Here is a 23,348-nt window from a genome sequence, read left to right as displayed (position 1 = left end):
TTTTGACTGATTTGAGATGACTTAAAACTCGACATAAAACATTTCACCCCTCAGTATTTGCATGGTTGAGGAACTACAATTGCCTCCAAATATCTAAAATCTATAAATACTTAAAACTCCTTCTAAGACACCTGAGCTGCCTCCTCTAATAGTTGAAACACCAAATATGCATTAAGCGTTTTAGCATTAATGTAGAAACTTTCCATTGTTCCATAGTCTTAACTATGCTTTTGAGGGATGCAGCCAGTCAGTCTCAAGGGACATACATGCTGCTCCTGGATTGGCACTTTCATGTCAAAAAGCATTGGACATACATATTTCAGTTTCCCATGCTGCATTTCTTTCAATATTTGTACATTGAGGTCTGCGCAGTGGGACAGTTGGTTGGACAAAAGGTCCTGGGTTTGAATCCCAGCCTAGGGGTCTTTATGAATTGATTTTTCATGATCTCAACTCTCAGCTTTCTTCAACCTTAAAAGAACATGGCAGCATGACTTTTGTTTGTCAAGTTCAGACTGAGTAAAGAATAATAATTTTGTAACAATGTCTTTTGGACAGAGGATACCAAATTAAATAAGTTTGACCATGAAGCAGTTGGTATCAGTGTACCTCATGAACCAATTGACTTACATGTAAGTGTTTGGGGGTGACAGTTAAAAAACCTCTGCAGAAATAAGTGCTTGCAAACCTCAGTGAACTGAAGCAACATTGTAAAGAAAGTGAGGCATTTGTAAAGTCAGACAGAATATAACTACTTCCAGTTAGTGTAGAAGGTTTAAACTACAGTGAAGTTTTGAGTTTGTCTACGATGTTACTTCTCTGTTTTAAAATGTTTTTTTCTTATTTGTGTCCCATCAGCATCTGAGCCCAACCTGAAGCGCCGTTCATGGCTAAAGCAGAAAGTGACGGAGCGTCGAAGCAGTCCTCTGCTCCGCAGGAAAGACGGGCCAATCACTACTGCCAAGAAGAGATCACTCGACAGAGCTGGTGAGACACAGTACAGTACAAGAAATAGGCTTAAGTATTGCTCTAAAAACAACCAAATTTCTGTGGATTTTTCACAAAAATTAATTTCTTCTTAACACTATAAATACATTTTTTGTAATTTTTTTTTTTTACAAAGCATTTTCCTTTCATGTTGACTTGACTGAACATTATTTCAAACATGTACAGCTTTCACATAAAGACGTATTTGTAGTATTTTACAACTATTAACATTTATGAATCAGTTTCAGTATAGAAACACGTATGAGCTTCTGGAGTTACTTTGAGAAAACTTTCAGCACTAATGTTCCAGTTTGAAACAGTGCTAACATTTAGAGGGATCTCAAAGCCCACTTAAATTGCAGGTCTCATCTCCCAACTTTGCATTTCTTTTTATTCTTTATAACCTTAGAAGAAGATTTTGACACTTTTTCAAAAGTTAATGCTCTGGTTTTGATTCAAAATGAACAAAATGTCACACAAAAATAGCTGAACAGCTGCAAGAGGGCAAACTATAGTGAAGAGAAGATAGGCCTGCTGATAATCGTGGCAACATAATCGCTTCCTGTGGTTAAGACAGAGAGGAAGAGAATTACAGACGCAGTAATTCACTATACCATGAGGATTTATGGGGCGAGAGGCAAGAGCAATTGAGAGAGCAGTAATATTGTTGACAGGACACATGATGGGGTTCATTTCTATGTCTATGAGCATCAACAAAAACTCGCTTCCTGAATGAACATCATAAACCAGGTTGGTATGTTTTGTATCCTGTAGGGCAGTGGTTCTCAAATGGGGGTACGCGTACCCCTAGGGGTACGTGGAGGTACTGCAGGGGGTACGTGAAGCTTTTCAAAATATCTTTAAAAAATCTGTAGGCTCCTCATAATAAGTCTTGGGAAAAATTATTTTGTAAAAAGTTCGATAAAATATAAATGTGTGTTCATGCACTGAAATTTATATTCAGTACTTAGTTTCAATATCCTTTAAAATAAAACGGTTTGACTGGTTTTATACCTTCCTGGTGGTCACCGTCTTCTGTTTTTCTTTTTGTTTAACCATGCAATGTTTGTAATATGGATGTATTTGTCAGGTTCACTGATATAAGTTGTTTGGCTTTAATAAATCAGACAGTGATTTTACAGCACTGTACCTCTTTTTTATTCCAAAAATGTTTTGCCCGTGTCAGGGGGTACTTGACTAAAAATATATTCTTAAGGGGGTACATCACTGAAAAAAGTTTGAGAACCACTGCTGTAGGGAACTTAAGAATATGTGAGATGGGATGGGCATTTCATAGGTAGGGGCAGAGAAAACCGTTGTAATTTCAATGGATGTCAGTGTTGCTTTGGTTTCAGGAGTTGACATGACAAATACTGTTAGGTTTTATGTATTCTCACACGTCCTCATGTTTCTAGCAAAACAGGCAACACAAAGTTTTGGCTCATTTCCAAGAAACAAACAAGTGAACAATCACAACCCACACATCACCATGCTGTAGCAAAGAAGGTTTTCTAGACTTTCCAACATCATTTTTCATTTTATATATATATACTTGTACATCGAGCAAAAAAATTCATATTTATGTTTCTGTGCTTCTACTCATTTATACATGTGTTTTGGTTTAAAAAAATGATTTAAATACAATCTGAAGGAGGAAAAATATATATTTGTCTCCACATAAAGCTAAAAATGCCTTTAAACCCAGCTTTACTGTTCATTTCTGGCCATTGCAGGTTTGTAAAAAAAGAAAGAAGTCAATTTTTTACTACTGCGATTAATGTTGCATCCATTTTTATGTAAGCCTTAAGTGCAAGTTTGCAAACTGGCTTTAATTTTTTTTTTTTTTTAAAAACATGTTTGTATGAGGATCGTGAGCAAACATGTTCCCTTAAGTTGTTTAATCTCAACAGGACGACAACTAAATAAAATTCCCACTCAGTTTTCAATGAACTCAACTCGTGATTTAAGACAGATCAATTAATGATAATTAAGCTCATATTTCACTGCTGCTTCCATTTAAATCTTTGCAGTAGAAACTTGCAGAAAAAAAGATTTCATGCTTGATAAAAGAGGCACTTTGTCTTGAAAGTCATAAAATTTAAGATCTGGTGTTTCAGCTCCTTCCTGTGTGGGAACACTGCAGCAGTACATGATGGAGAGCTGCAGCTACCAGTACTGTCTCACTTTGTCTTTGAATATCTCTATAAAGAGTGAAAAACACTTTGCTTGTTGAACAAAACACAACTCTGTGAGATGGTTTTTAAAATGTTGGCTGCCACATGGCTTGTAAAAAAGTCTTAAAAAGTCTGAATCCTAGCCGTAGATGTCACCATGAATGCCAGTTTTTCTCATGGTAACCAATTGCTAAACATACCTGCATATGTTAAGATACCAAAATAAGTTGTTGCTGTATGTAGGTGATGTCACTGTAGTCATTATAAAGTTTATTATCTTTATTTATTGATGATGACGTGATGAGGAAAATCACTAAACAGTGATAACATTATTAAAGCTGAACAATCTCTGCAGATAGTCCACAGGGAAACTCTGTAATTAGATTCGCACTATCAGCATGATATCCAGTGACATATCGTATTAAATTGAATCTTCTTGTAAAAAAAAAAAACATACAATGAGTTATTTTATTTGGCTTTAGCTTCTAAAAGTCTAAAACAGTTAGCTGTTTGTCAGCATATTAAACCATTTCTGTTATCTGTTTCTGTGCTGTGTGTATTACAGACTCTGCATGCAACAGTGCGCCAGGCTCCGGCCCCAGTTCCCCCAACAACAGCTCCAGTAACATCCCCAGTGAAAATGGCATCCCAGTCTCTACCAGCCCAGGAGAGGTAAACAGCATGGCTGCACACGTGTGCTGCATCCCTCTGACTGCAGATACACATTCGTCTTCCCGGCTTATGCAACGCACAGACTATCGTCATAGTGACCACAGAGTCATTATTACCTTGGGTTATGATAAGATTAGATTTTTTTTTTTTTTTACAAAGCCATTTATTTGTTCATCAAGTTTTATAATATATTTTTTAAATCCTCTTTTGTTTGCCTTAGTAATTATCTTTATAATAATTTTCCCTTTTAACGACAGTTTTTGAATGAACTTTCAGTCTCAACATCTCCTGCTAGGTGTTTTCACATTTTCTTTTCAGCATTGCCATCGATTCTGGTATCACTTTTAAATAGAAAATAAAGAAGTGATTCAATTTGCCCATTCACACATCAAAACACTAGTTCTATGACCTTTATTTGATTTTTACTGAAACAAATTGCTTCACAGAAATTGATGTTTATTGACAAGCAGGAAGTGGGAGTTTTCACTTTCACTGCATTTAGTGAACATGACAAAAATAAAACAATTCAGAATTTTTGATATTTGACTGGCAAATAACCAGTGACCTGTCAGGGATGCAATGAAAGCATCATTTCTGAACTCTGTAGAAATGCTTTTCTTCATGTCTCTGGAAGAAAAAAACTTGTCTGTTAGAGGAAAGAAGCAACCTCCTGTTTTGGTTTCATGTTTCAGGACTCTAGAAAGCAAAAGTCAGTGTAAATATCTGTGAAAAGGTTTCTGTTAACAGATTGTTTTGGTGTGTGTGTGTGTGCGCTCAGGCCTCTCTGATTCAGAGGCTGGCTACCAGGGACGGCTCACTCAGCCAGTTGTCTCTCTACACCTCACCTTCTCTGCCCAACATCACTTTAGGACTGCCTGCCTCCGGCCCTGCAAACTCTGTGAGTACACAAACTAACCAGCAGTAATGACCCACACTGTCCTGATTGTTACTTTAAGGAATAAATTTAAAAACACAGGAAACTGATTTAGTTTGTTACAGAATTAATGGTTGCTGAAACAGTTGCTGAGTTGTATTTTTGGCAAGTGGGTGTACAGTATATCAGATTTTTGGCATTACCATCTCTCTCCATCTCTCTGCCCACATGTCACTTTTTGACCGTTCTCCCACTCCGACTGTCTGCCTCCCTCTTTTCTTCTCCGTCTTCTCATGCCTTTCCGTCTCCGTCTCTTTTGTAGGTGGTATCGGGACACCAAGATGGCGAGACTCATCTGGCGCTGCCAGCGTTACAGCCGGGCATTCCGTTGGCCTCGGCTTTTCTGCCCACCTCCCACCTGCCGTCCTACTTGGCCTCGTCGGCGTTGGACAGGGACGGGCCTGGAGGGGGCGCAGCTGGTCACAACCCCCTCCTTCAACACATGGTGCTAATGGAGCAGAGCCACAGCTCAATGGGTCAGCAGCCACCACAACATTTTTATAAACCTTATTTTCATCGTAAAATCTCAGCTTTTTTCTCATTAGTATGTTTCTGTTTATTTCCTTTCTATAAATATGATTTCAAAGAATTGGAACAATCATTGACAAGTCACATATTTTGGATGTTTATTGTTGTAAAAATGTAAAATTCAGTTTCTCAGAGAAAATAATTGCTATATCAGGACAATTAAAAACTGAAAGGCTGCTGAAGTTTTAAGGAAGTTTATTTTACTTTATTGGTTCTGTTGGATTTTCTTCTTGATAATACTCCATAGATTCTCAAATTTTGCCAGCAGAGTTTTTGAAACAGACTTGTTTCATATTTCTCTCAAGGTAGTTGACTATATGCTTTTTTGTCCATGCACTTAACTTTCCATTGATCTGGAAAACAGCCAGCTTCTTTACTAATGAACTTTTGTGACTTATCCTTCTCATTGGTTTATGAAGCTTTTGTTCTGTTCTTATTTTGGGTGAAACAAATTTTTAGGTTTTAAGCCAAAAGCATCAAAACTGTTATAAAGAAACACTTACAGTTTATGAATTTGGGAGAAGTTAACTTATAAAATGTTAAGTTTTTTAATTTATTTACTAAGTTTTGATGATGATATTTTAAAATATTAACAAGCACTTTTACAGATTATATTCCAGTATGTTTGGATGTTGCCTCGGAGGAAAGTTAATAGGTTGCCTGTTTTACGAGCCTTAGTCTGTAAGCTTGCAAAAAAAAAATTCAATGCAGCTCAGCAATAAGATCATTTTGTTGTTTTTCCACAGTCGGTCTGGGTGGCCTGCCTCTCCCATCTCCCACCGTCTCCAAACTGGTACGGGGCCACCGTCCCCTGGGAAGGACCCAGTCGGCCCCTCTGCCTCAGCAGCCGTGCGGACAGGCCCAAGCCCTGCAGCAGCTGGTGGTCCAGCAGCAGCATCAGCAGTTCCTGGAAAAGCACAAGCAACTGTTCCAACAGCAGCACATCATCAATAAGGTATCTCACCATGTCCAATGTGCACTTCGTCAAAAAAGCATTCACGCACCTGTTTCAGACCGAAACAGCAGCAAGTTATAGTGGTGCAAATAGGAAATATCTCGAACCACAGATAATATCTAATATCTGTGTTTTCAAACTAGTTTTCCAGACTGTATGAGGAAAAAGAAACCTGAATGAAATGAAAAACTCTGTCTCCTCTGAAGCAGCATTTGAATAGAATCGACTGGAGACTTTTGCTCAGTACTTCATGTACAAGTGCATTTGAATCACCTGCAAATGATTCAGTTAATGTGCTTGAATCTCGTCTGCCGTTCGCAAGCCGGATGAATCAGTCATCAATCAGCAAGTCTTTAGTCTTGTTTTTTATTTTCTGTGTGCCCGTGTCCCTGCTTCCTACCGTCGCCGTGGCAACCAGGCGTGCGGAGTGGAGGGAAGCCGCTACCATTTAGGGTCAAACAGGAAGTGTGACTCACCGCATCGCTGTGGAAGTCTGTGTTTGTGCGATCTGAGAGAGATGCGGCGTGACGGGAGGAGATGCTTGTTTGTGGTGCAGATGCGTTTGTGTGTGTGTGTCTGAAGTTCCTCAAGGAATACGGTCCATCGCTTTGTGTTCTCTGGCTGCACGTTGCTCCCTGCGCTTCCACACTCAAGGTTAATTAAGTGAAGCTCAAGTGCAATTTAAGGTTGTTTTTACGCTGGATTAGAAGTTGCTCATGTTGTTTCCCAGGCAGTTTATTTTCTTACTTGCAGAAATTAGACTTCAGTGTCTGATTTAATTCTTCTTTAAACTTCTCTAAAACTTACTTCCTTTGTTCCTTGGTCTTCGTGATTTTCTTTGTTAATTTTGTCCTATGGAGACTTCTGTTTACTAATTAGGCCTCTTCTGGTTTTATTTAGGGGCACCAGAGTAAACAGGAGTGAATTTCAGATTTTTTTAACAATTTTTATTACTGTGGAGAATGTGAATATTCTCTCTTCACATTTGTGAACTGTTTTGTGTGTGTCTATCTCATAAAATCCCTGTAAAGTAATTGTAAAAGACAAAATGCAGAAAAGTTCAAGGAGTGTGAATACTTTTGCAAGGCGCTGTATTCAGGCTAAGGCTTGTGTGTCCTCATAATGTAGTGCCAGTTGGAGTTATTCTAAAGCAATAATCTAACTTTTGCCATACTGAAGGTCATCTGCATGGCAGCTTTATACATTGATTACTTTGAAACTGTTGAAAATGTTTTTCATGGAGAGAGGTTTGCAAAATCCATAAACCGCGACCTCTAATCATAGCTTTTTTTGAGTGCATACTTAAATTTTACTGTCCATGTGTGAAGTGGAATCCCTTCCTTTATTCTGTGTGACGGTTTGACGCAGATGAGTGTTAATTAGATTTTTACGGCAAGCATTCATTTGGATACCAACCTCAAATATCTGCACATAATTTAGTCCAGAGTAGATCATGCCATGTTTACTTTCCATCTGTTTGGAGTGAAGGCGTATGCCTTTGTTCTGGATGCAACAAGGGTTTATGTTTTGGTTCTTTCGTAGATAATTACTACTGTGATATAATTCACACACATCAAAAGTTCATGTTATGCATAAAAGGAAGCTGTTTGTTTGTGAACAAAAAAAAAAACACTCTAGCTCAACAGAATGGGCAAAATATAAATCAGTCAAAGAATATATGATTCAAAGTTATTTTCTGTTAATGTTTCAGATCGTGGTATAACTGCACAAAGTTTAAAGTTATATTGTGAAACATGTTTAAACAACCGACTTTATTTTTATTTGGATTTTTCATGTTTCTCTCATTAAACATGACAGTAGAATGTCATATTATAGCTCTGTAAGAAGATAGTAACAATAGTTTTAAAAAATCATATATAATAATATCACACGTATAATAATATCACATTAAAACCAAATGTTACATTGCATAATTTAGTATATGAGTAAAAATAATAATAATAATAATACTATTCTTATTAATTATTCTGGTATGAACATCTCACTGACTCAATTTTTTTGGTAATAAACAATTCAATGTTCATACTAGAATATTTGTTATAAGAACTGGAATTATCAGAGTCGTAAAAATTGCGTTATTTTGATAATTTACTGTTAACCTTGGATTATGTTTTCAAATATTGTGTTATTTTCAGCCAACACAGAAGTCAAACATGGTACTTTCTGTATCATATTTTTTGAATTTATCCCTTATTCTCAAATGCTATTTTGGAGATAATTATGACATTTCAAATTGAGAACAGTTTACTTCTGGGGATAAATTATACGTTAAAGTTCTACACACAGTGTCACTTACTTTAGGTTTGGTCAGAGTAATGACATTAGATAATAAACAAGAAACTTTAGATCAGATGCAAACAATATTCTCTTGATTGACACTTTTTCTGTATTTTTTACTTTTGTAAAAAAAAAAAAAATACTGCCATACAGATGATGGAAATTATGTACTTGGAGAACTTTTATTTCCAACTTAATTATTTAAGCTAACTATGGCTGAATACTTTCTTGCTAGTAAAATTTTGTTTGTTCATTTAGAACCAGAGTACTAAGAATGTGAATTCAACCTGCTGGACAAACAGGTTGAATTCATATGCAGCTACTATGAATCAAATTTGGGTCATCTTAAATTTAAATTAGGGCCATCTTAACTTTAAATTATTCAAATTAATTTCAACCGTGTGGTTGCTGCTGGATTTTCTTTGCACTGGCATTACAAACTGTTTCATGTTAGCATGTTACTCCTACTTTCATTGTATTTCACAGAATTTAAAGCAAACCTTATGTGCACCCCCTTTGCTGGCTGGGCCACATTTTAGTCAAGCCAGCAATAAAAAAAAGGGTGTGGAAGTTAGAGGGAGTGAGTTGGGGGACTGAAGCAATCAATCCTGGAAAAACTCCAACACGCACTTGCTTGCCACTCTTAATTACATGAAAGGGCTAAGGCAATACCCTGATATATTCAAGTGATATTGATGTGCAAGTACAGGCCTGTTAGGGAAATGGATGCATTGAGTCAACAAGTGTCAAGTGTTTGTGTATAAAATCACCTCCTCTTTCCGCTGCATGCTGTCCTCATCTTCCAGCTTACTTAACAGACTTATTTAACGCCTGCCCCCTTTATGCTTCATACCCCAGCAATTATTTTTTGTCCAATAGAAAAAAAAACTGGAGTAGAAAGAGGGAAAGAGAGCAGAACATGAAAGAAAAGAAGATTGAGAATCAGTGCAGCAGGACTAGTTGAGTGTTTTGAGTTTGTTTGGAGAAGAGGGACTGGGATGAGGCAAGAGCCTGTTTTCTGACGTCAATAGACTGTTCCCTGGGCAGCATGCCAGCCTAGTGTGTGTGTGTGTGTGTGGGTGTTTGCGTGGATGTGTGTGATCCCTGCACACAAACTGGTCCAGTCCAATCATGACCTGCACATCAAGGTTGAGTTCTCTGACGACAGCGACGGGGACAGCTGCCACAACAAGATTACAAGAGTCACCCCTCCGCAGTTCCTGTGGTCTCCCTGCGTCTCTCCCTCGTGCCCCTTAGCTCAGTTTTTCTGGGTTCAAACAAGGTGACCTTAAAAATGAAATTACAAGCAGGCAGAAGGATTCTGTCACAGGGTTCAGAATAAACAGTTGATGTGGACCAAAAACGCATTTACTTCTTATGAGTCTTTCCTTGCATAATATGTCTTTTTGGAGGATGTGTTGATCATGTCGTCAAATGTTTCATATGAACAGAGTGAAGTATGTAGCTGCTAAAATTCTTGAATCTGCTGCATAAGCTACACCCTGTTCTAGTTTTCCCAACTTTACCTTCTGGGAGTTCTCCATATTCTGACTCTAGTATGCCCTCTAGTGGACTCTTGTAGTAAAAGAGTGAAGCACACAGAGAGGTTCACAAGCAGGCTGTCGATTGAAATCGTGTCCATGAATCTGGGGGTATAACGGAAGTATATTTCTGGGTCTGGGTTCAGAGTACAGATCAGGTTTATCTCTGTCTGGTTAATGTTAGTTTTATGTTTATTTAAACTCAAGGTCTCTTGCGTTGTTTTTGAGCTTAGCCTCATCGATCAGTTATTTTTGGAATGAAAGATTACTTTTGGACACAAAGTTGTTGAATATATTTTCTTCATGCATTTTATTTCAGAAATCTACTTTTTAAAGGTTTTTATAACAACAAAATTTTCTAATGTAGCCTGTCAGATTTTGGTGGGATTTTTTTCTGTCCAGATGTAGGTTTAGTTCAGGTGGCTTTAGAGGGGCAGTATTATGTCAAAGCGACGTTTTTTAGCTTTTCATCATGTTATAATGTACCTGTAGTGTTGTTTTGATTCTTTTTGCAATCCTTTGATCTCCTGTGGCAACCATTCAGCTGTGCAAAATGCCTGAAGGCCCGAGCGCTACCTTCAAAGATGAAATTCCTCCAATGTAGTTTGCAAACCTCACAGAGCACCCCTTTCCCGTGACTCTCCCACTCAGGTCTTTCAGACTAGCCAGCATCAATTATCAAACATCTGGTGGAACTGCACATCTGCTGAGCTTATTATACAAGCAACTTCTCAGTGTAATGGTGGTAAAAACATTGTTAAAGGCTTAATAGAGGAGCCATGTTGTGATGACTTCCTGAAGATGGAGTTTCAGAAAGGACAGGAGTTTCTTAAGGAGACAGAGACTCAATTTCAAAGTGTAACATACAGTAGTTACTTGATTATGCCATAAAAGGCACTATGTGGTTGGAAAACACATATAACACTGCCCCTTTAAGATACAAACTTCATCGCTCTCGTCTCCTCGTTCTCCAGATCATGTCTAAGCCTGGCGATCAGGTGTCAGCTGCCAGCTCTGGAGCCTCTGTGCCGGGTAGGCAGCATCAGAGTCACCCAGAGGAGACAGAAGAGGAACTCAGGGAGCACCAGGGACTGACCTCATCCTCGTCGTCATCATCCACTTCGTCTGGGCCAGAAACGGGGTTGATACGGGGTCTGGTCATCAAGCAGGAACCACCAGACCTCCAAGAGCAAGAAGAGAGGGAACAACGGGACCAGAGAGAGAGACAGGCTGAGCAGGACTTCATGTTCAAACAAGTAAGATGGAAAACTAAGAAGACAGAACATCAAAAATCATTTAAAATGTTTCTGTCTGAATTTATTTGAAAGCGATCATAGTTTAAAGTAGTCAGTGTCTCCTTATACAAAGCATATGGTTGATTTTAGTTACAAAAGGGATGACTTAGATATGATTAGGAATAGTTGGTTTTGTTTTTAGATTCAGAGTTTGATTCAATAGTTGGTTCATTTGGCTGGATCCCTCAGGGCCACAAAAAGTGACGAACAGTTCTAAGGAAGATCTACAGTATTTCAAAAGAGCTAAGAGGTTTCACCACTGTGAATCTAAATCTAAATCTGCCAGGCATGTGTAAAATGTCTTCTTTGCATATAAATAAAAAAACTTCCCCCACCTTGTCCTTGTAAAGGCCATGGAGGAGCTATTGCAGCTATAAGACACATTTATTTAGGTTTTTCTCCAATATTTCAAGAATTACTAAAAAAAAAGCTGCATCTGTTGAGCTCCAGAGTTCCTCTTTAATTCTTCCACCAACTTTTAATTGTATCATTCTTATCACCCAAACAAGCGATGGTGTGAACATTCTTTAGAGCTCGTGAACATGGTGGCTTATTTTATTATGGAAAATCTCACCGATATTAGCAAGGCACATTCCATCTGCTGAGATTTTTTATTGCATTTACCATACTTTTAGCAACATTAATTCTGTTTAAGTGCACAGAAACAACTAATTATGCATGCCGGGAAACTAAAATAGTAAAATTACCCCACACTCCTCTTAGGTTGGTCTCAGACTTAAGCAAGTTTGGAGTATAAAGACTCGCCACCCACACAAAATACTTTTTTACTCATCCATTAAGGTTTCCCGCTCAGCGTTATTTGTTCTCGGATCTCTCCAACGCACGCTGCTAATCTCCGTATTACTCGGTCTATTTGTGACCACGTTCCCAGGCAATCAGGACAGGGCGTCCTCATCGGTCCAGCCCATCCCTGTTTCTGCTCAGCCAAATTCAATCAGGCACTCCTCTCACTGTCACCATGGCGCCCGTAGAGTAGTGCAGGCAGACACACCCATCAGTGCGATGCAGCACTTAGGCTCAGTAAGAACGAAAAATGGGAACTAAAATGTTTACATGAGGTGAATCTCGATACTTTTTAAACACTTTGATCCAAAGCTGTCAAATAATGTCAGAAGAAATGTTGAATGTTTGATCGATGGTAACTTAATGCAATTTCTTTGGCATGCATTCACACTCTCAGTGAAAATGGGCATAGATTTTGCTTGTATGCGAAGTCAAAAACTTATTTTGTGGAAAAAAAATAAAAAATAAAAAATGAAATCCATGTTTTCTGTGCAATATTACATTTAGGAAGTGGAAGTATTTGGTGCCATCTTCTGGTATCAGAAAGGTATTGCAGTCCAGCTGTTGTTCAGAGGCTTAACAGAGTGTGTTTGTGTGTGAGAGCAGCAGGCGATGCTGTTGGAGCAGCAGCGGATCCACCAGCTGCGGAGCTACCGAGCCTCCATGGAAGCGGCCGGGTTACCGGTCAGCCTTGCTGCTCACCGCCCTCTGTCCCGGACGCAGTCATCCCCAGCCTCCGCTTCCTTCCCCATTGTTGTCTCGGAGCCTCCAGTGAAGCACCGATTCACCACAGGTCAGTAGGAACACACAGTTACACCCAGAGGAGGTGTAATTGTAGCAACACAAAGTAAAAATAATGTGTTTACCTTCAAGTGTACAAAGACACAAAAGATTTCAGTGGAATTAGTACATATTTTCTGTTTCCACAAAATATGACTGAGAATAACAGCCAAGTGATACTTATCAACAACTACTGTTGTGGAAAAATTAAAGAAAATTCATGCTGGCAAATTCATGCCGTTGTCAGACCACACAGTCCTCAGAAAAATATATTTTATAATATTTTTTATCTGTCTTCTGATAAGCATTACTTCATTGATGTCATTAATGGAGAGTATTTTACGGTTTTGATCTGACTTCCAGGTCTAGTGTATGACTCCTTGATGCAGAAACATCAGTGTATCTGCGGCAATGCCACTATTCATCCCGAGCATGCCGGCCGTATTCAGAGTATCTGGTCCCGGCTGCAGGAAACAGGCCTGAGGGCTCAGTGTGAGGTGAGGCCACACTTACGTTCAGCAAAATGACCAATATGTTATTACATATGCAAAGAAATGTTAAAATATCCTAAAAAAGCTATAGTTTTGATGTTTTCTAATTTGGTGGTTCAAGTCCAAAATGGTCAAAGTGATCAAATTATGATGAAAACAACTGAATGAATGAAATAAATAAATCTTAAAAATTGCTATTAATATATTTATTAAAAAATTGGAATCTTATTTTAATCTGGGAAGAAAAGATGTTCAGCCATTTTTCAGTTTGATCAATTTTGGCATTTCTGTGTTCAAATCTGGATTAAAATTAGTTTTCAGAAAGATTAAAAACTGATTCAGTTAGAAGTGGGTCCAATTAATCCTCTTTGAAATTATTGAGTTTAATTACTTAAAACTTATGTTCTTAATTAGCCTGTTTTTTGTTATATTACAACTTAACATATGTACTGTATGTATTTTACCATAGTATATTAATCAATTTTTAGGTTATTTGTTTTAACATAAGAAGATAAGGATGCTTTGTCTTTCACACAGTATCTGAACAGAACTGTGTAAAAATTAATTTGTAACCCTGAACAAAATTCATCACATTCATAATGTTTTTTCTTTTTGTTTTTAAAAGTCATGTTAATGAAACAGGCAAAAAAATTAAAGCTAAAGGCCAAAATTATTTCTTGTGCCTCTGATTTTTCTTTGCTGTTGTGGCTTTTTGCCAGTAGAGGGCAGTGCTAATCTGGTTATCTGACATTTGTCTTTAATCAGACTACCTCAACTTAAACACTTTGAAGTTAAGGTTATAATCATATCACTCTGAGTGCCTCATACAATTTAGTCTTCATATATCTATACATATTTGATTAATAGAAGGAATTGAAGCTGCAGTGATCTGCTTCCTGTCAAAAATCAGAGGCTCTGTGTTCAAACTCGATTCCTCCTCTGGTTTTAGTGTATCCGTGGAAGGAAGGCGTCACAGGAGGAGCTGCAGACGGTTCACTCTGAGGCCCACGTCCAGCTGTACGGAACCAACCCGCTGAGACAGAAACTGGAGTGTAAGACTTGCATCCTGACCAATGCATCCAAACTGACCCACATCCTGAACCTGAACCTGAACCTGCAGATTTAACCTTTGATTAGTCCACTTACTGGTTAAGTGGTCTCTAAAACAAAACAATTTCTTGTCATTGTATTTAAATGTAACATTTATTTTATCAACAGTCAACCTTCATGTCCTGTAACTTTGTCACATAGATGATTTTATACCTCCACTTGTTGTAAATGTTATTAATATGTGACATCTGCTAAAGGAATCTATTTTAATGCTTAAACTGTTCTGAAGGATCTGTCATGCTGTGGGCCTGTTTCTCTTCCAAATGTCTTAAGGGATCATGATCTCAAAAATATCAGGTCACTTTAAGTAGTTGTCCATCTGATTCTATAAAAAGACTGATTATTGTTCATCACTGGGTCTCTTACTGGGCTTTTCAGAATAATAATAATTCTAAATATCTTTATGAATCACTTCAGAAATTCTGCAATGACACAAAATCCCTCGTTTTCTGTTGTTATCTCAGCCCGCGAACTTGAATCATGTAGAAAACCTGCAGAATGAGATGTATAGGGGAGAAGACCAAGGCTCTGGATGATCTAGATATTAGATTTATTTGCCCACTGGCTTTAAATTAGATGTCAGCTTCTTAAGTGTAAGTTAATGGGATCTTCATTAAAATGAATTTAATTTTGTACACCATTATTGTGAGTGCAAGTAAGTGTGGAAAGGGTGTTTTCCAGAAATACTGACATACAGAATCAGGGTTGTTGAAAGAAACTGTCGTCCTCCCAAATGTATCTTTGGAGTACAAGTAAATTAGCCGGCTAATCTTTGTTTATTGACCTTCAGTGGCAGAACAGAACCCGTTCTGGCCTTCTCTCTGAGGAGTCCGTTGATTGTGAGGTCAATGAGATCTTTTTTCTTGTCCTGTTCAAATTAAAGCATCCCCCCTTGTGTACTCTTGCTGTTAGATAAGGTCAGAAAGTCAAATGTGAAGTTTTAGCGGGTCATGTGCTCATTTGGGCCTTCGAGGCCCCGAAGTTTTTCCTTTCACCTGCTGACCTTTTACCCCATGTCTCATTTCTTAAATCTATTTCTTCTCCTTCAGGTTCCGTGAATCCCATGTTTGTGAGGTTACCATGTGGAGGCATTGGGGTAGGTGACTCATTCTTGCTGGTAAAAAATAGATTTTACAAACATTTGCTGTCTAGTTAAAGCATTTTTAACTTATGTGGTTGATGTTTCTCGAAAACCTGGGTTTTCATAAGCCATGCTGCTTGACTTAGAGGAAAAGCTGTCATATTTGTAGACGTGTAATCATCTAATCGGCAATTAGATTGACTTGTTTGACTTAGATGGATGTAGTTTCAGTATTGTGGCGATATTAGGGAAACAACAGAGCAGCGTTTGCCCACGCTCTCCGTATCGGCCCACGGATTCAGAAACGCTCCCATTTCTCTCACACACTCACACACAAAAACACACACAAAACCACCGCCCCTCAAGGAGTAGAGGCAAACAAAAGCTGTTGCTTGCCTTTCCGCTGCGCTTAAAATTATAACCAGATGTTCGTAGGTCTTTGTGTGTGTGCTGGTGGAGGCGGTGATTGTATTTTTCTGGATGTTTGTGTGCTCTCCTGGTGATCTTGGTGCCCATTTACATCTCTGAGAGCTCTCTTCCAAACCCAACGTAATCACAGCTAGGTATTTGCTGGTGTTTTTCACACGATTAATAATTTTAAGGCCAATCAAGCCTGAACGTACCTCCAGGTTATCTCTTCCTAAATTTCACTTCCTCTCTACTTTGGGAGGAAAAAGGGAGCTGGAGTGCTGCGCAGATCTGCTCTTTATAATGGCAAATGGGACCAAATTGTTGTCTTCCTGTTATACACGTTATACAAGTTATACACACAAATACACACATGCTTACAGAGAAAGGAGGGGGTGTCTGAAATTAGACTGTCAGCTTGTGGAGGTTCGTCGTTTCATTATTCCAGCACATTCCCTTTCCTTCATGGCTCTGACAAATCTTCCCATTTCAGTTTTTTTTTCTGCAGTTATTCTCTTAATTCCCTGCTGAAGGCAACATCAACATGAGAAACAATAAATTGTCTGCATCATTCAGCTTCAGTACAGCATCATTACACTGATTTGTGTTTTAAATTCACTTCCCTTTTAACTCACTTTGTTTTTCACTCTGTCTTTGTCTGGACTAATAACACACACAGTCGTCCTGCTTCCATAGAAGAGGGAAACTAAGAGTCAGGTGCTGCTGTTCGAATGCATGTGAATAATTGGTTGTCATCAGTTCAGAACAACTCTATAAAAGCAGGAGTTTTGGTATTTTTCTGCTCTGAAGCTTACAGCTGAGGGTGGACACGAAGCCAAGAGGGAAAGATATCAATCTGGAAAAGCTTAGGAGGTTATTTCCAAATACAGTTGCCAGGAAGGGCATAACAACACATCCAACTCATGACAAGAGATCGATATGGAGTGTGTGTGAATTAGACAAAATGGAAAACCAGGAATCCAAATATTTTCCACAACATAAAAGTTTCACAAGTAACAAATCACCAATAACAAATCACTCTCAATTTCTGTTCAGTGTAGAATTATCCAGTTTAGGTTTCAATGGTGTAGGAATTGTTGATTTTGCACCATAAGGTATCAAATACAGACCCAATCTTTTCAACATAAGTTAAAAAGCTTTTTAACTTAGCCCCAATAATACAACACTAAGAGAAATGCATAGAATTGACACATAGAGTATAATTATCAGGACAATGTCTGGACAATCTTAATTGATAATGTAATGCATCAATTGGCTATTTCTTTGGGACTGGAACCGCCTTATGGACTAACCCATTGATGTGATTTTGTTGACATGCCATTGAACGGTATCAATCTTATCCTCACTGTGGATTTAATACCTTTTATTCCCAGAACTACACTCTTGAGTGATCCCAGTTCCATTCTTCTAATAGTTGAAAAGAATCACCAGGCTCCTATCTTCCTTACATAAATGAATCGACAAAGTTTTTATATTTTAACGCTACAAAACACAGCATATCAGCGCAAGCAGCCTATATAAACTGTCAAGAGGGTGGCGAAGTGCTAATGCTTTGGGTTTATATCGCAGCCACAAGACCTCAGCTCCTTGCATTTATTGAGCCGGCCAAAGATTCTAGACTCAAATGAGATTTTATCTTTCAATTAGCTAATGCTTTGCTGCTTTGGAGTCATGAAGACAATTCCACAATAATGTATGAACAATAGTTGACCAAAATTAATCTTCAACAATTTAAGAGCTGACATTGCAATTGAAGGCCTTTAAACTTACCTAATTTTTCTTATGGGCATAATCTTTCATTCACTTTTGCATCAATTAGATTCTCCCCAGCAGTTCCAATCTCTCACTTCTTTTTGTTTTTGTTTCTTTAGACTTCAGTAAAGGCTTTGCAGTTTTATTTCATGATGGAGTCTTTCTTGGCTCTTGCTGTGGATGTTATTATGGAGCAATCACCCACACTTGATGAGTCCCATCACTGGAGAAAGGAGGAAAGATGGACCAACCGACTTAAACACTGTCCGCTGATTGGCTGTTGGACTAAGTAGCTGAATAAACGGCAAAGATTCATGTTCAGCTACATCTATCAACTGACAGGTTTACACTAACATAGTGAGTTTAGAAGAGCTTGCATTGGTTGGTCTTCCCAGATCTCCTCCTTCAGCCACTCTGCACATGTGTGACACAAAGACCTTCTGGTTTCTTCTTTTCCTCTGCCAGCGTCTTCACTCTGTGTTTATCATGCGCTCCATCTGCCCGCAGTATCTGCCATGACTGATGGAGGGAATATATATTATCCTCTGTGCAGCCCTGTGTACAATCAATCACCGAATGCATTGTGCTCCACTTGGCTTGAAAAGCGAGCGTGTGTACATGCTTGCGTATGGGGGCTGAGGGCCAGACGTGCCTCAGCATTAATCAGCCCTGACCTCTGCATGGTGAATCTGAGGCTTAGCATCCTCCAACACAAACACACAAACGTGCTGCACGAACAATCAAGCTGAAGGACTTTTTTCTTTCTTTCCGAACATAAAAAACTAGAACAAATAAATGCTTAATTTTACAGCGGCTCTTATAATTACGCTCTCGATACAGTTGTAGTAAATGACGATGCCAGGCACACTGTAAATTAAGGACAATGTCTCTTATAGCAGTAACAGACAGACTTATTTTGTTATTTAGCTCACTGTGCAATGTTACATTATGACTACAAGTTATTGCCTTCAATTAAAACTCTGCAAGTGCCTGAATAAGCTTCTAAATATATGTTTATGAGCATATTGTTCATTGTATTCTCCCAATAAATGCATGTTCCAGTTTCTCCAGAGCAGACACACTGCACGACTAAATCTGATCCTTAAATATGACGTATAAAAAGTAATTCTAAATGTGTTTTCAGTTGTTATGAGTTTGCGTCCTGAAGTGTTTGTGTATATGTGTAAAATACCCTTATTATATATTTATGGGTTTCTACAAGCGTTGGATACACAAGTTGGACCCCCAGTATTCACAGGACCATAACCTCCTGCGAAACACTCCAGACCTCCTCTAAAAATGCTTATAATTTTGTATCTTAACAATTCAAACACCACATATAACTAAATATGCATCTCAGCATTATCACAGAAACTAACAGTCACAGTTTTACTTATCTCCACTCTTGGGGGTTCAGCCAATCAGCACCAAGGAAAATGAATAGTGTTCCTGGCTTCCTTATAAATAACAACCAATAAGAATCAAGTAGTATCAAGAGAGCAAAGATTCATATTTGAGCTTTTCAAGTTACAATTTATTTTGAATATTGTAGATACGTTCTAGAAAAAACTTAAGTAATTTTTTCCACAAACAATTTGGACTTGTGTTTGACAGAAAAATATAAGGTAAATTCACAAAAAATAAACTGCAAGCAGACAGCGATTCCATTGTATGTGACTCTCTTGATAGAGCAAGTGTATATGTGTGTCTGCAGGTTACAGTTAGTTTATTATCCATGTGTCTGTTCTTACATCGCTAACTGTTACGTTCAAAAAGGGCACAACATATTTCAGGACACCTACGCAAAGATTAGGGTTAAAAAAATTTATTTTATTTTAAAACTCTCTTGAATGTTTCTTTTGGTTCAGCTGCTTTGATTTTCTGTGGAGGCACAAAAAAAGAGAGGAAAAAACAAAACCCCAAAAGTATTAACAGAAAGTTGGACCTGGTGAGCCGATCAAAAAGAACAAAATGGTACAGCAGGGAGCCAATCCTATACAGGGCTGTTGAAGTCCCTACTAGTACCGGACTATGGCAAAAAAAAAGAATCTACTGCAAAGAAAGAATCGAAAACAGGACAACCCGTCCCACCAGGCCAAAATCACAACGAAAACAGCAAACAAACAAAGGCTAACAAAAATACTGCGTGGGAGGCTGGAGACATCCTACAGCTACTGGAGACGTGCGCGCACCTCGTCAGGTCACATCCTCGGTGGTGGTGGTGGAGCGAGCGGAAGGGCGGATCTCCACCATGTCGAAACCCAGCCTGTTTATAGGCGGACCAACAGCGCCACAAATTAACGAAATCAAATTAATTACGAAAAAGGAATTATCCAAACTCCAAAATATATTAAACAAAAAGTCATTCAGCTAAAGTCAATACACAAAACAATCTCGAAAAGTAGAAAGAATTGTAATGTGCTCGAAGCACATAACACTAACCCAACTGAATGCAAAATTTTCTGTCTTTCAATCCTTATTTTCTGTTTAGGATTTTTGCAACTAACAAGTTTAAAGTCTGACCTCTGCAGAAATATGGACAATAAATTAATATCCTTTATATTTACCATATACTAAAATTTGAATGATAAATCCAGATGTTTGAACAACTTCAAACTTTAAAAAGAAAACGCCCGGTATTCTTTTTCTCCTGTTAAAACATCATTTAAACAACAAATATTTTTGTATTTGTGTGTTTCCAGGTGGACAGTGACACAATCTGGAATGAGATCCATTCGTCTACAGCTGCTCGACTGGCCGTTGGCTCAGTGGTGGAGCTGGTTTTCAAAGTAGCAACAGGAGAGCTGAAGGTGTGTTTACAGTCCACTTCAACCTGACTGCTTGCTGACGCTGGGCGTCATGACGATTGGTTTTCAGAGCGGGGTTTAGTAGTTTCTGTATTTTCCAGATATATGTATGTAGGGAAGAAGAAAATTGGGCATAAAGCAAAGTTTGTTGAGATTTCTTAAAAATGACAAAACTAAATTAAATGTTATAAATTTGCATCATTTACATGAGAACCTGGTTCCAGAATCTTTTCAGAAACATTGCTGCACCCTGTCACACCTTTGCTTCATCATTAGCACCTTCCAGACAGGCATCCCCACCCTGCAATGCTGCACCCCCCTCCCACCCAGTCTCCATGGGTCTTTGGGAGGGGCTGCTTACTGTTTGAACGCAGCGGGGAGACCTGCGCACGGGCTCTGCAAACGCCAGCAGGCCCCACTAACAGGCCTCCTTTATTGGTCTTACACCAAGGCCACCTGTGGAGCAGCCGACGCACAGGGTGTTAACTTAGCACCAACACACCGCAGACTAATGACATTCCTGAGAGTGAGACAGTAGCACACCATGCGGATACCCACACAGTTCTTTCCCTGGGACTGAGATCATTCAGACATAGCCTTGATCCGTTCCTCTGCTAGATACTTGATGATATCTGACTGAAATGAAAGGAAATTGTGTTTTGCTTGAAAGGGAAACAGCTACATTTTAAAGTTTCTGGGTATGGACTTGGCAAACTGTCAAACTTGTGCACACACATTCCCACTTAAGTTTCCCTCAGAGGATCCTCCACTGCCAAATTAACGACCAAGTTCCACCTGCACCAACAGCTTCTCAAAGAGCACACACCGTCTCCGGCCTTCACACACATCTTTTTCTGTCAATAGTCATTCTCCTGTCTTGACTTGGCAGTGGGAAGAAACTCCCTTCCATCTCATCATTGCGCTTACTCTGACTTTCATGCAAACGGTAAAATGTCCTGAAACCAGCTGAGGCTCTTGTCACCTCAGTAATCATCTGGCTGGTTGCTAATGCGCAGCAGCTGACTCAACATCATTAGTCCAGCTTGCATCGCTCTGCATCAGCCCAAATGTCTGTCTATTGTCCCCCGTAAGCAATGCGAAACTCCTAGAACATTTGATGTGAGCGCTGCATCCAAAATCTGACCCAAGTCAGCCTGTGTTGCATTATGTGTGTGTGCACACATTTCTGCTCTCAGATTCTAGGTCAGGTTCAAACTTGTCACTTCCTGACCACCTTGCTTTTGCTTACAGAACGGTTTTGCTGTAGTTCGGCCACCCGGACACCATGCTGAGGAGAGCACACCTATGTGAGTAGTTTTCAGATTATATAAGAGTTTGATTTCAGATTTTAAATATGATAACACCATTTTGTTTTTATTTTGTAGGGGTTTCTGTTATTTCAACTCTGTCGCCATTGCAGCCAAGCTCCTGCAGCAGAGGCTTAATGTCAGCAAAATCCTCATAGTTGACTGGGTGAGTAACCTTTGCAAAAATTAAACTTGTTTCAGTTTTGCTCCCTGTTTGATTTACAAAATCGCACCTGTTTAAAAATACTCTGCAGCCACATACCTTCTTTTAGTCATACATTTTGCAAAAAACATTTCTTCCAAAAGCTGCTGAATTGATGACACTCCTTGTGAAACTTAGGCATCCTTTTGCTACATATTGGCCAATAAGAATTAAAGTAGTGAAAGCAAACTCTCCAGGTTGTGTGTGTGTTCATAAGTGAAAGATTTATGTGGGGAGGACCCAGAAGGCAGGAGAAATGTCTGAGACCTCACAGATCAGCACCCCACCCAGGGATTTAAAAGATATCTGTGGTGAGCTTGATTTACTTGTAATTTTCCGTTGTGGTAAATCATGATTTGTGATGAATATCTGACAACATTCAAATCAAATTTGTTTTCTTGTTAGTACTGGCAACAACTTTCAGCAGAGTAATCCATCAGCAATGAAGAAAAATAGCTAAAAATTGTACTTTCTTTTACAAATAACATCTCTTTGTTTCACTTGTCACAGTTGTGAATGAGGGTTAAATGCAACACACTTTCTTACCTGATAAGCTTCCTGCTTTATTACAATTGCTGTTTATTCACTTCTTTAATTATCTGTCTTGAACCTTCCTCATTCTTGGGTTGTAAATTTGTGAGAAGCTGGATCTGTGGGGAAAGTAAGAGTTCTAACCCATTTTATATGTAAATAATTGTGCAATCGTATCATTAAAATACAATTTATCAGCAAATGGTCCAATTTGTTTACGTGACATTGCTCCATCTCAAAAACGCCTCATTCTTGCAAGAAACAATGGAAAAGCATATTGTGAATTACTGGTAGTACTGTTGAAATATGTACTGTGACTTTTTAAGCACTTAGTTAACAAGAAATATCCACTTGGCGATTGCCACCAAATAACATGTGGTTTTTAGTTCCAACAGGACAGCTTTAGTTACTCTTTCATTTTACGTCTCATGATTTGTCAAAAAATTATTTTTTTTTAAATCCAAGGGACGGCGGAGTCCCTGCTCGAAATTCTGTGAAAGAGTTGTACGGAGCCTTGTGCCAGAAGCCCATTAAAATGCTGTCTACATCGTTTTAAACTCTGTGATTGTGAACTGCGTGAGTGGGAATAAAAATAGCAATAGGTGTTTTGTTCCATATAACACAGTAGGAGTGTAACAGGTAAACTTTTTATGGATGCAAACTCGACTAA

General features: G+C 38.6%; 1 protein-coding gene across 4 annotated transcripts in view; it reads left to right on the top strand.

Annotated features, from left to right (window-relative positions):
• The window catches only part of LOC102216491 (histone deacetylase 4), a 118,823-nt gene that overhangs the window by 76,397 nt on the left and 19,078 nt on the right, over nt 1–23,348 (top strand). For all 4 annotated transcript variants that reach the window (XM_023336813.1, XM_023336814.1, XM_023336815.1 and 1 more), the window contains 13 exons: nt 859–987; nt 3,727–3,833; nt 4,612–4,731; nt 5,030–5,243; nt 6,042–6,250; nt 11,064–11,345; nt 12,795–12,981; nt 13,332–13,465; nt 14,409–14,511; nt 15,619–15,665; nt 20,534–20,641; nt 21,890–21,945; nt 22,024–22,111. In XM_023336813.1, coding sequence (XP_023192581.1) covers nt 859–987; nt 3,727–3,833; nt 4,612–4,731; nt 5,030–5,243; nt 6,042–6,250; nt 11,064–11,345; nt 12,795–12,981; nt 13,332–13,465; nt 14,409–14,511; nt 15,619–15,665; nt 20,534–20,641; nt 21,890–21,945; nt 22,024–22,111 — 1,784 coding nt within the window. The remainder of the gene's footprint in view (nt 1–858; nt 988–3,726; nt 3,834–4,611; nt 4,732–5,029; nt 5,244–6,041; nt 6,251–11,063; nt 11,346–12,794; nt 12,982–13,331; nt 13,466–14,408; nt 14,512–15,618; nt 15,666–20,533; nt 20,642–21,889; nt 21,946–22,023; nt 22,112–23,348) is intronic.

This window comes from Xiphophorus maculatus, chromosome 7 (assembly GCF_002775205.1).
Source record: "Xiphophorus maculatus strain JP 163 A chromosome 7, X_maculatus-5.0-male, whole genome shotgun sequence".
NCBI classification, from domain to species: domain Eukaryota; kingdom Metazoa; phylum Chordata; class Actinopteri; order Cyprinodontiformes; family Poeciliidae; genus Xiphophorus; species Xiphophorus maculatus.
This window is presented reverse-complemented; position numbering and strand designations above follow the sequence as displayed.